The sequence below is a fragment of the Mesoplodon mirus genome (genome assembly GCF_964341445.2).
Source record: "Mesoplodon mirus genome assembly, chromosome: 15".
Classification (NCBI taxonomy): domain Eukaryota; kingdom Metazoa; phylum Chordata; class Mammalia; order Artiodactyla; family Ziphiidae; genus Mesoplodon; species Mesoplodon mirus.
In genome coordinates, this window is record NC_138991.1 from 15,256,120 (window position 1) to 15,269,664 (window position 13,545).

The window sequence follows — 13,545 nt, forward strand, 5'->3', positions numbered from 1 at the left end:
TTGGCATATTATTATCTGTTTATTATTCATACCGTGCCCTGTTCCAAAGAGGATGTAAGGAAGCGGAATGGCTGGAGTACCACCTCACTGCGAGTGTTAAGGAGTTCACGGCCATTGAGAGACACTGGTTTAGGAGACTCTATCAGGAGAGTGCAGGATAGTTTGGAGGAGGGAAGAGTGCTAAGAAAAGCAGTGGCATCTTGTCCTATCTCACCTTCCATCTCCTCACCTGCAGGCCCTACCTCAGGAGTAAGCCAAAACCTGGCAGGAAGGTTGCAGCAGGGCAAGGTTAGCAGTAAAGCAGGAGCGGGTTAATTCCCAGAAAGGTACACCACCCACCATCCTTTCCTCCCTCTGGTGCCTGCTGCAGGTAAAGAGGCTGGTCTTCTCCGAAGCGCTCTGGCTGGGCCTGGGGTCTCAAGTGGAGAATAGGCAGCTCAATCAGTCCGTAGGTGGGGGCCCACTGCTAGCTGCAGGCTCCAGGCTCTGCCCCGCCATCTCCCCCATCCTCCTCCTCGTCAGACTGTGCCAAGGGCGTGTCTGCTCCGCTGTCACTGACATCCGGGCTGTGCGGATTGGTGGAGGAGTCAGAGGACAAGGAGCAAGCGCGGGATGTGGTCCTGTCTGCCGTGGGCATCGGCAGGCTCGGCTCCTCGGGACGGTCGTCCACCCCTGCCCAGAGAGAAGAGCCCGTCAGGGCCACGAACAGGGCTTCAGAGGACCCTTAGAGGCGTTCTGGCCAGGAGACACTGAGGCCCAGAGGGGAGCAGGGACTTGACCAGTCACCCGGCCAGGCTCCTGACTCCCAGTTCCTTCCACTTCACCGCATCACATCTGGGCTCTAGAGTCAGGTCAATCAAGTCCAGAGTTCAAATTCTACCTACGTCACTTCCTTGCTACTGAGTAGCTTTGGGCAAGTCACTTACTTTCCCTCTCAAGGACTCTGCCCCTCCTCTGTAAAAAAGGAACCCCGACATTCCAGAGGGTTTTGAGGATGAAATCTGAGAATGCTCATAAACTGTCTGGCACATAGACCACCAATAAATAGCAGTTTTAAGTAAGAGAATATCTATCTTATAGGTTAAGGATGTGGGCTTTGGAATCAGATAGCTCTGGTTCGAATCCAGCTTTTCCACTTTCTGGCTATGTGACAACAATTTCTCTGAGTCTAATGTCCCTCTTTTATATATACATATATATATATATATATATATATATATATATTTTTTTTTTTTTTGGCCACATGCCATGTGGGAACTTAGTTTCCTGACCAGGGATCGAACCCATGCCCCTTGCATTGGAAGCTTGGAGTCTTGACTACTGGACCACCAGGAAAGTCCCTCTAATGTCCTTCTTTATAAGATGGGAATAATCCCACCTGCCCTAATAGGACATTGTAAGGACTGAGATAATATATGTAAAATACCTTAGCACAGTATTAGAAACCTAATAAAGTGCTAAATAAATATTAATATTAAGATGACTAAAACTGCTTAAGTTGTCTAATATAAAAATCTTTTTTTTTTTTTTTTTTTTTTTTTTTTTTTGCGGTACGCAGGCCTCTCACTGCTGTGGCCTCTCCCATTGCAGAGCACAGGCTCTGGACGCGCAGGCTCAGCGGCCATGGATCACGGGCCCAGCCGCTCCGCGGCATGTGGGATATTCCTGGACCGGGGCATGAACCCGTGTCCCCTGCATTGGCAGGCGGACTCTCAACCACTGCGCCACCAGGGAAGCCCTAAAAAATCATATTTTTATGTTATTTTAATTATGTTAATTAACTACATTAATTTCACAAATATAAAATTTACAAAGGCTAAGGGGGTTGGGCCTTCCTAGAGTTTTGGATTAGGAATCTGTAACCCAGCTTCCCTCAAGGTCAACTTCCCTAAAATCAGAACAGACAGCTGTTTCATGGGTAGAAATGCCCACTCCCAGCCCCTACATGCATACTTCCCCAGTCCAGCCTTGCAACCTCACTTCAGAGCTCTGACATCTGGCTCTGGCTAACCGGTGCCCAAGTGCCCGAAGTAGAGGGGCATACCAGACGTCTGGGGGGTCGGTGGAGGATCTTCGCAAGGCAAGAACACGTCAGCTCCGTCCTGATCCCCAAGGTCGATAAGTTCCACTTGCTCAAGTGTGTCCACATTCACCTCCATGGATGAGATACTACCTATGGGGGCTGCAGATCAAGAAGGGGGCAAGTCAGGAGGAGCCAGGACAGAGCTGATAGGATGGTCAGAGACATATGTCAGGTCTGGAGATAGACGTTTAGAGGGCCAAGAAAACCAGGGGGGAGGTACCAAGATTCAGGACCTATAGGACTTCCTCCCTGCCCCACCCTAGTCCCTCTCCCCAGGACTCAGAACTTACGTCTGTGCGACTCGAGATGCAGGTGGGACAGGGGGAAGACAAACTCTGTCTCAGGCTGTAAAATGTCCTCAAAGAATTTCTGCCGCTCCCGAAGGCGGAGCTGCTGGCGCTCCAGGGCTGCCCGCGGATTTGGGTCCATGTCAGCTCCTGGAAGAGCAAGTACAGCTATGAAGTTGAGAGGGGATTCTGTGGGGGCCTGGGCTTGGGGAGCCCCGCAGCAGCCAACATCCCAGCACTAGGGCCTCTGGACTTGACTACCTCCTCCCCTTTCCTAAAACAAAGTCCATTACTACAAACTTCAAGTCTCACGCAGAGGCGGGGCTGACGCTAGCTCCACAAAGGGGATGCCAGTTCCAGGCACAGCAAAAGAGGCTCCTCTGTATTCAGGGAACGCAGTCAATGGCCAAGTCTCAGCATCATGCCCTTCGGAGAAGGGTTGGAAGGGCTGGTTCAGCTCAAATGGGGGAGGCACTTTTTTCCGCTTAATGGACCCAGCCTCTCCTTAGAAGGCTGGGGAAGAGGACAGAGAAGAAGGTCCCTTCCTCCAGGCTGCAGCTCTGGTTCCTGGCCGTTCTTCAAAACCCAGACGAAAGCTAAAGTACCCCCTCCCCTACTCTCCCTCTCTACACACACACACACACACACACACACACACACACACGCACGCACACACACACACACCCCCACCAGCATCCCCTCCAAACCCTGCTCTTTAATCACAGACTTGACTTCTAGACTTGGCTCTGCCCCTAAGGAAGTCAGCTTTCCAGCCTCAGTCTCCGCATCTGAAAATGGCATCATCCTCCTACCTGCGTCCAGCACAAGACACAGCCGGTGAAGGTTCTCTGTAAAACGGAAAGCTCTGGTCCCCGTGCTATTTAGAGGACATCATCTCTTCTCTGCCCCCCACAGCTCTTTATTTGAGCTCCTCTCCTCTGACACATCTCACTCATCTCCCCACTAGGCATCGAGTAGCAATCGGAAGGGTGCAATTCAGACCAGGCCTTCTGGGCCCCAGTGCTGAGAGCTTTCCAGAACACCATTCACTCGGATTCGCTCCATTCCCTTCCTGAGCCCATCACCGGAGGCAAGGGAGTATCAAGCTTGAGGACCAGATCATCATCCTCCGCCTACTGCCTTCCCCACCTCATCTGGACTCTGGCATATCTGAGACCCTGGCCGGCTCCACCGGCGCTGGGGTGGGCCGCGAGAGACCCGAACCCAAGTGGGCCAGGCAGGGCCAAGGAAGTGTGGGGAGAGCATGTGGCCGGGGCTGGCAGCGGAGGAGGGAGGCGCTGACGCCGATTCCTGGGAAAGGCTCTTAGCGCTGCCGCCCAGGTCACAATACTAAAAATACCCAGGGCCTCTGGGGCTGTCTGGGGGCGGGGAAGGGCGACAAAGAGCGTCGGGGTCGGGGAGCTGGAGGGGGCCACGGGCTCCGGGACGCCCCCTCTCTTTCCCCCTCACCCCATCAACCTCAGGAAACTGGAGGGGCTGCCCCCTGGGGAGGTGCGGAGCTGAGCGCCGGGGAGAGGAAGGGGGTTGTTTACATAACTGAAGGTGCAGGGGAGAGGGGTGGAGAGAGCTGAAGAGATTTGGGGGGCCGGAGGCGGCCAGGGGCCCGGCCAGTGGGATGGAGCGCTCCCTCTTCGTCCTGCCCCACCCGCACTGGAGTCAGCGAGAGCGAAAGAATTCCCTAAAAGGGGACACGCCGCGACCGCGGGGGAAGGGGGGAAGGCGGAGGGGTCCCCCGGCCGTTCCGCTCGCGCTCCGGTACCCCCCGGCCTCCCGCTGCACCTGCGCCCGCCCAGCGGAGCCCCTACCTGCCGCGCCCAGAGCCCCCGCTGACTCAGGCTGTCCTCTGCGGCGCGACGGCGGTGGGGGCGTGGTAGCGGGCCGCGCCGGCCGGGGTGGGGCTGCGCCTCCGGGTCTCCCCCGGGACGGACGGGCCCTGGGAGCCGGGAACGAGGAAGAGGCGGGAGGCGGAAGTGGGGGAGGGGCGGCGGCGGGCACAGACGCTTCTGCCGGTCGCCTGGCGGCCGCAAGGAGCCCCTGCGGGCGCGATCGTTCGTAGTTCCAGGGCGGGCAAAAAGTTCCCGGCACGCATCCCTCCTCCCCGCGACCCGTCGGGCCCCTCGGCGCTCCGCCTGGCTCCGCGCGCTCCCATACGCGGGCTCTCAGCCCCTGCGCCCGGCTGCTCCCCGACCCCCGGGCAGCCCCGACGCAAGCTCCTCGCGCTGGCACCCGGACTCCCCAGCACCCTCGGCCACTCTCGGCACGCTTAGGCGCGCACCTCTCGAGAAGGCATATATGCAGGGTCAGAGGGGCTGGGGACTCGCTGCCGCCCATCAGGGCAGGTGCACTGCGGCGGAGGCCCCCTGACCCTGGGACTCACCCCGCAGCCCCCGGTTCCCGGCTCCGGGATGGACAGGGCCGCCGTCCAGCCTTCCAGCTCACTGGGCGGGGTGGGCGCGGGGACGGGGACGGGGCGGGTTGGGGGGTGGACGCCGGCGGGGAGCCAACTCCTCCGGGGTGCCAAGAGGGGCGCTGCGCGTCCCGGCTGGCGGGGGTGGAGGAGCGAAGCAGAAACTGTGGGCCCAGAGGGGAAACACTTGCCCCTCTCGCAGTGCCTCCTGGCTCACACCAGGGCCAGAAGTCTCCTGGACCGAGGCTCTGTGCTCATTCTCCTCCTCCTCCCTTCCACCCTGTGTCCGTACGTAGCTCCAGAAACCGCGGGGTGGCGGGGTGGGGGTGGGGGCGTCTGTCGGAGATGCTTCTGCCGTGGGGTCACTCCGAGCAAGCCAGACACTAGGAGTCATCCTTGGCATCTCCCTGTCCTTCGCTGCCCACATTAAAACACATCTCCATTAACCGTCGATTCTCCTTCCTAAATATCTTTCCAATCCGCCGTTCCTCTCCGTTTCCACCACCATCTCTCCCTTGGCTCCTACGGAAACCTTCTCTCTGGTTTTCTTGTACTCTGGTCCTGCTGCGCTCCATCCCCACAGCACTTAGTCGTCACTGTAGAATCGAGAGTGCTAACCATGGAACCGCACATCAGTCATTTCAATACCGCAGATCCGATGTGCCACCCCCTGCTTAAATCCCTCCTTTGTTAGAATGAACTCCGGGCGCTGATATCTGAGCTGAGTCTTAAAGAAATGAGTTCAACAAGCAGAGAAGAGGGGGAAGGGCATGTACAGAGGGACAGAGGTGTGAAAAGTCCGGACATACTCAGGCTTCCCTGTCAGGGGACCAGCACTCAGTACAAACACCTAAAGTTCTGCTCTTCTATTGTTACTGAGGTCCCTAGACAATCCTGTAAGATAAGTACAGCAAGCAGCTTTCCCATTACTTTATAAGCAAGGAAGCCAGTTTGTGGGAGGCAAAAAGTGCAGTGGTTAGGAGCACAGGCCTGGGAGTCAGGCCCTCTTGGGTGGTAAACCTAGCTCTGGTGTCTAGCCAGCTGTGTAAACAATTTCTCTGATCCTTGATTTCTTTGCCTATTAGGTAGGAATAATTAATCCCCACCTCCTATGAGATAATTCATATAAAATGCTTAGTACAGGATTTGGACACTCTGAAGATGCTCAGTAAACAATAGACACTAGTTGTTTTGACTGTAATCTGTTCTGAGAAAGGGAGAAAACTGCTTTCTTCCACGAATTTCTGAAATTATAGGAAGTAGGCTCTAACCTTCTACAGAGCTTATTATGTGCCTGTCACTGTTCTAAGTGCTTTGCATGTATTAACTCTTTTAATCCTCTTAATAATCCTGTGAGGTAAATACTATTTTTACTTCCATTTTACAGATACAGAAACTGAGATATAGAGAGGTGAAGGAACTTGTCCAAGGCCTTACAGCAACTAAGTGATGGAGCAGAAATTCAAACCCAAGTAGGCTGCTTCCAGAGACTGTGCTTATAACCATGGCTCCCAGCCTGCTCCGCTTTTATCCCGTTGCAGTTTTCATCATCCGAGAAATGTTCTGGTCAGTCTGATTCTTATTCCTCATTAATGGATGGAGTAGATATTTGGTCCCGTTTTCTAGCGCACAGGAATGAGGCCAAGTCAAAAGTACAGTGGATGACAGCTCAGCTCCCAAAGTCACCTCCCCCCTTTTCAGGCCTATCCCTGGGAACAGGACTGCATGGATTATTTTGAGCCGTCCCCAAGATGGTGACAGATCAGGAACCTCTCTGTCCCTTTGCCAGATATTTGCCACATACAAGGGTGGAAGGGGGAAAAGCATCCAAGTTAGAAATAATTCACAGGGTTAAGCTGGAAGGGTATCAACCAAGAGAAAGGCCCAGGAAGCAGACCCAAGGGTGGATGGCAAAAGGAGTTGAAAGGATCAGTGAAAAAGTAGATGGCTTAGACTTCTGGGTTCCATCTAGGATGCCAAAAGCTGGGAAGAGCATCATTACCACACTAATAACAATTTTTTAAAACTGTTAGGTAATTATAAAATTATTACTTTCGTCAAACCCATCAGCGAGCTAAGGCTGCAGAGCAACCAATTAACCTGAATTCCAAAGAAGGACAGGCACCTCCAAGAAGAAATAGGATGTAGGCACTAGCACACCTCTGAAGTAGGAGGAAGGCAAGGTTTCCATGCAAACAGGTAAATAAAAAAAGTATTGGGCGGCATCTTCCCCGGGCCTCTTTGTGTTCAACATGTCAAGATTGCAAGGACCTGACTTCTCTTTCACCTGGGCCCTTGCTCAGGATTCATACAGCTGGCAGCTCTGAGAAATAAGATCAGGTCTTTCTCAGACAAAGGCAGGCTTGCTGACTGCTTGCTATAAAAGTGCTGGGCCTGGGTTCCTCAGCCATGATGCAAAGCCACTGTGTGTGTACCGTGCATCTGGGACCACCATATCACTTGTTGAACTTTGGGCTGAAGGAATCAACACAAAACTATGCTGATGTTCATGTTGTTTGATGTTCTATGAGTAATAAACTGTCTTGATTGGATGCAGTAAGTCTTATTGTCTCTTTTTGGTACCCATGAGGTTTTTCTCTGACAAAACATAATCAATTAATCCAAAGTAAGGGGGAAAAAGGAGGAAAAACAAAAAAAAAGCACAGATGAAAAAATAGAAAATAAATAGTGCGATGGAAGATTTTTATCCAATTGTGTGAATGAATAGCAACCAATTAAAAGACAGGTTAGTAGACTGGGGAAAAAAAAGCAGGAGGCAATAATATGCTGTCTACAAGAAACCCAGTTTAACTATAAGGAAATATATGAGTCAAAAGTAAATGGATGGAATAAGACATACCATGCAAACACTAATCAAAGTAAATTGGAGTAGCGATATTAATATCAGAAAAAGTAGACTTCAAAAGAAGGACTATTACCAGGGATGAAGAGGGACATTACATAATGATAAAAGGTTGTTCATTTCACCAAGAAGACTTAACAATCATAAATGTGTATGTGTACATCTATTAACAGAGCTTCAAAAACACGAGATAAAAATAGACCTAAAATAAGAAAGAGAAAAATCCATAATACAGTTAGAGGATTCAGCGCTTCTCTCTCAGTAATCAATAAAACAAGTAGAAAAAAAAGGATACAGAAAACCTGAACACTACCAACTAGCTTGTTCTGATTGACACTTCTATAGCACTTTACCAGCAGAATAAACATTCTTTTCAACTGCATATAAAACATTCACCAAGATACATCTTCTGGGCCATGAAACAAACCTCAACAAATTTAAAAGAATTTAAATCATACAAAATATGTTTTATGACTATAAAAGAATGAAAATATAAATAAAAACAGAAAGAGATCTGGAAAACACCCCAATACTTGGAAATAAAACACAACACTTCCAAATAACCCATGAGTCAAAGATGAAGTCCGAAAGGAAATTAGAGAAATACCTTGACTGAATAAAATTGAAATGTAGCAACCAGCCACCAAAAAAGCTCCCAATGTTCCTTGCCTTCTGTTTATTCATACTTTTGTGTCGTCCTCTTCTGCACTGTATCAAGGTTACTTTATGTGGTCAATAAGACATGGCAGATGATGGTACATCACGTCCAAAATTAGGATTAAAAAAATTGGAAAACCCAGAGCTTCCATCTTGGGTGTGTGTTCTCTCTATTGCTTGGATCACTCACTCTGGGGGAAGCAGGCTATTATGTTGTCTACAGCTCTACAGAGAGGCCCATGTACCAAGGAACTGAAGGTTCCAGCCAACAGCCAGTGAAGAACAGAGGCCAGCCAGCAACCCCATGAGTGACCATGGAAACAGATTCACTGGCCCCAGTAGAGCCTTTGGAATGACTGCAGCCCAGGCCAGCAGCTTGACTGTAACCTCGCGACAGACTGTGGCAGAACCATCCAGCTAGAGCAGTCCTGGATTCCTGATGCTCAAAACCTTTGAGACAATAATACTTCTTTTTTTTTTTTGTGGTACACAGGCCTCTCACTGTTGTGGCCTCTCCTGTTGTGGAGCACAGGCTCCGGGCGCACAGGCTCCGAGGCATGTGGGATCTTCCCAGACTGGGGCACGAACCCGTGTCCCCTGCATCGGCAGACAAGACTCTCAACCACTGCGCCACCAGGGAAGCCCCAATACTTCTTTTTTTTAAACTGCTAAATTTGGGGATAATTTGCTATGCAGCAATAGATAACACATAGGGATTTTGGTATTGAACAGGGTGCCACTATCACAGCACTCTGAAATATGGGACTGGCAGTGGCCTGGCCATAGACTTGGGAAGAGTGTACCCAAAGCCCAAAATGCCTTGAAAAAGCTCTTCATAGAAGCCTCGTGCCTTTGATAAGATTGCAGCCAGGGTATACAGGAAAGTCAGGTAAACACTATTGGGAACTGGGGAAAGAGGAATTCCTGTTATGCTGTGGCACAGTTTAGCAACCCTGTTGCCTGTGGTAATGCGGAAAGCAGAAAACGTGCCCAATGAGTTGGGATCTGGCTGAGGATATTTCCAAATCAAGTGTTGAAGGTGCCACCTGGTGTCTTGCTCCTTATAGTAAAACGCAAGAGGGGAAAGAGAAACTAAAGCAGCAGTTCTCAAATGAGAGTGATGGCGCCTGGGGCGGGGAGGCGGGGGTGGGGGGGGAGTGTGGGTGTGTGTAGGGACATTTGACAACGTCTGGAGACATTTCTGGTTGTCAAAACTGGAGAGGGGACTTCCCTGGCCGGTCCAGTGGTTAAGACTCCGTGGTTCCAATTCAGGGAGCGTGGGTTAGATCCCTGGTCAGGGAACTAAGATCCCATATGTCGCATGGCAAGGCCAAAAAAAAAAAAAAAAAAACATCTGGAGAGGTTGCTACTGGCATCTAATTAGTAGAGGCCGGGGATGCTGCTAAACATTTTATAATGCACAAGACAAAACTCTCTTACCACCCACCACCTCCTCCCTCCACAAAAAAGAATTATCCTGCCTGAAATGTCAGTAGTGCTGAGATTGAGAAATCCTGAACTAAGAGGAAGGACTGTTAAATATGAAGGAGCCAGGACTTCATGGTAGAAAATTCTCACTCTCTCTAAATGGCAAATGATAGTAAAGTTAAAAAATGGTTTCCTAAATTGAAAAAAGAGGGGATATATGTATATGTAGAGCTGATTCATTTTGCTGTACAGTAGAAACTAACACAACATTGTAAAGCAGCCCTACTCCAATAAAAATTAATTTAAAAAAAAAAGGTTTCCTAGCAAAGCTCAAATCCAGAGCATTACCAGAAGAACATGGTCCGAGAATGTGACTATCAAATCTTTTGTTTGCATCTCAGGAAGATTCAAGACAGTGCATCAGAGTAGTCTTCAGTCAGATAAAAGACCTCTAAAGAAATGATGGGTGTGCCTCACAGATCCTTTTAATCAAGCAAGAAGGATTCTAGAAACCTTAAGGGTGTTGCCCCTTAGCCAATTCAGCAGAAGCCTAATAGAGAGAAGGGGTTATCTCGGAGAAATTTGGGGCATGGCTTTTGTCTAATAGTGTGGATCTGAATAAGATTCAGAGTGACCCACAAGTTCTTAAAAGGATTCTATATCCAGAAACATCTCCACTTGGACTTAGAGGGATAAAGAGAGTATAAAATGAAAAAAGGATTTCTAGTTCTGAACAAGATGGAGTAGATGCCTTCCTCTCTTTCCCTCCCACTAAGTGCAGCTTAACATGCTGGGCATTATATATATAAAACAAACGTAAACATAGTTGGCAGACGAGCTAGGAACCCGAGAACACAAATGACACAGCAGTGAGTCCCTGGGTTTTCTTTTTGCTAGGGCTCTGAAGAAGCCAAACAGGCACAGACAAAAATCGCCCCCATGAAAAGCCTGTTCTCTCTTGTCAAAGGATTGGGAAAGAGGCACCCTAGCAAGACAGAAATCTTTTGACAGGAAGTGCCCCCTCCAGCAAAATACTAGAGGAAAAACCTCACTCCCAGTCTTTGTCTCATGGTAACAAGGCACTTCTCCCTCTCACCTCCAGATGGTGTGATATGAGAAGAGGGGGAAGGGGGAGCCTGGGCTTCATCACTGCTCAGCAGTAACAAGTACCCCTCCCCACAATTTCCATGATGTCAGTGGAGGGCATGTGGGGAGGTAGGCTGCCCTCCCCATCCAACAGTAAGGAGGCACCGCTCCCTTCCCTCAATGTAAAGGTGGCCAAGTGTGGAGCCTAGATGTTCACCTCCACCCAGCAGTAATGAGGCAACCAACCTTCCAACCCTCCCCTCCCCCTACAGGGTGGTGTCAGTGGGGGCCATGTGGGCAGCCTGGACTTTCTGCACTCCCATCTGGTGGTAAAAAGTTGGTGCCCCTATCTCTTTGGCCCAGGACAGTAGAAGCCTACCAACACAGAAGAGGTAAATGAGATCCAGAGTCTCACCACGAAATTTCTGAAATATCCAGGTCATAAATGAAAATAATTCACCACACCAAGAACCAGGAAAATCTGAACTTGGACAAGTAAAGACAATCAACAGATGCTCGTGGGTCACAGTGCTGTTGGAATGACCTGACAGGGATTGAAAAACAGTCATTATACAAATGCTTCGTCAAGCAATTGCAGGACTTGCCTGGTGGCACGGTGGTTAAGAGTCTGCCTGCCAAAGCAGGGGACACGGGTTCAAGCCCTGGTCCAGGAAGATCCCACATGCCGCAGAGCAACTAAGCCCGTGCGCCACAACGACTGAGCCTGCGCTCTAGAGCCCGCGTGCCACAGCTACTGAAGCCTGTACACTTAGAGCCCATGCTCCACAATAAGAGAAGCCACTGCATGTGAAGCCCGTGCACTGCAACAAAGAGTAGCCCCTGCTCGCCTCAACTGGAGAAAGCCCACGCTTAGCAACGAAGACCCAACACAACCAAAAATAAATAAATAAAATAAATAAAAAATTTTAAAAAAAATTTAAAAAGAGAGATATTTGTACACCCATGTTCATAGCAGCATTATTCACAGTAGCCAAAAAGGTGGAAGCAGCCCAAATGCCCACCAATGGATGAGTAGATAAGCAAAATATGGTCTATACGTACAACAGAATATTATTCAGCCTTAAAGGAAAGGAATTCTGCTATAACATGATGAACCTTGAGAACATTATGCTAAGTGAAATAAGCCATCACAGCAACACAAATATTGTATGATTCCGTTCACATGAGGTCCCTAGAGCAGTCAAATTCATAGAGACAGAAGGTAGAAAGGTGGTTGCCAGGGCTGAGGGGGAGTAGGGAATGGGGAGTTGTTATTAGTATTGAGTTTCAGTTTTGCAAGATGAAAAGAGCTCTGGAGATGGATGGCGGTGATGGTTACGCAACAGTTGAATGTAGTGAACACTACTGAACTGCCCACTTAAAATGTTTAAAGTGGTAAATTTTGTTATGTGTATTTACCACAACTAAGAAAAACAGAGTGGCGGTTTCTCACTCAAGTGCCTTGGGTTTGGTCCAAAAGGCTGACCAGCTGTGTGTCCTTGGGTGTCGCTATTCCCATAAATGGTTTTTCCTGTGTAAACGGAAGAGACAAACAAGACAGACTATGGGAATTTGCTTTAGGAGCCATTGCTGGGGTACAATGTCTGGTCAGGGAGAATGCCCTGCCCCCTTGGGGATGAACTCCCTAAGCTTCCAAAGGGAGGGAAGTGAGTGACGGTGAAAAGAACAGACTAGAACAGAACGGCAGAGGCGCGCGCCAGCCCCTGGAGCTCAATCAAGCCCCGTTGCCTCGGTTGCTGGAACGCTCCCAGGATGCTCTGACCCTCAGGACAAACTCCAAGCCCCTCAGCCTGTGATCAAGCCCTTAGCGGTCCGTGTCTTGCTCACTCCTCCGGGTTTGGTCACCGCCGCTCTGGGCTCCTACTTTCTACTCCAGCACACACACCAGTTCATAATTCCCTCCCACACCTGTACTTTTAAAATCCCCTCTTTTGAGAGTGCCCTGCCCAGCCCACAGCCCTCTGCCTGGAGACCATACTCCTCCTTTGTTCCTCGTCACCATCTCTGCGAAGACTTCCCTGGCCTCCCCACACTGCTCCTCTGTGTTCCAGCAGCGCCCGCCCCCCAGCCCTTATCATAGGTAATGCCATTTATTTCACTTTTTCACGAAATACTTAGTGGGCACCTATTGTCAGCCAGGTACTATTCTAGGCTCTGAGGGGTTAGCAATGAAGAGAACAGCCAAAAGTCCCTGCCCCTGAGGAACCCATGTTCTAGAAGGACCTCTCCCCTGGGCCTGTGTGCCATCCTCAGTGGGGAGCGCACAGCGGGGCCCCAGCCCTTGGTGCCCAGGTGCTGAGTGGCGGGGGTAGATGACCCTGATGCAGCCCACCAGAGTCCAGCAGGGTCCAGGAAGAGCTGAAATCGCGCAGGGAGGGGGAAGCAGAGGAACCACGGAGAGCGCTGAGGCAGACAGAGCGAGAGGGGCGGGGCTGCGCTCCGTGCCTTCCCTCCCAAGTCACCTCCTCGGTTTCTCCCCTGGTCCACAGCGTGTTTTACCACCCGCTTATCTTTGCCCTAATAATAAAGGGCATGTGCATGTAAGAAGCTGTTCGGTAGTCTGGTCTTGGTCCATCACCCCTAAAAGGCAGAGCTAAGCACCCCAGATGCACGCACACCCCTCCGCCCGGGTATGGTGTGGATTTGGCTCCCACACTGGGTTAGGTACCAGATTGGCTGACTGAGTGAGGTG

General features: G+C 50.4%; 2 protein-coding genes across 2 annotated transcripts in view; both read right to left on the reverse strand.

The window, feature by feature from the left end:
• On the reverse strand, positions 1-2,512 carry DBNDD2 (dysbindin domain containing 2; the record flags this gene model as incomplete). The annotated part of the gene is made up of 3 exons (XM_082644156.1): positions 1-672; positions 2,045-2,182; positions 2,374-2,512. The coding sequence occupies 3 exons, from the start codon at positions 2,510-2,512 to the stop codon at positions 467-469; spliced, it is 483 nt and encodes a 160-aa protein (XP_082500282.1). The 3' UTR covers positions 1-466.
• SYS1 (SYS1 golgi trafficking protein) overlaps positions 2,431-13,545 on the reverse strand; it is a 27,746-nt gene continuing 16,631 nt past the window's right edge. Inside the window, exon 5 of the mRNA XM_082644148.1 lies at positions 2,431-2,520. Within this exon, the coding sequence (XP_082500274.1) occupies positions 2,514-2,520 (7 nt within the window). The 3' untranslated portion in view covers positions 2,431-2,513. The remainder of the gene's footprint in view (positions 2,521-13,545) is intronic.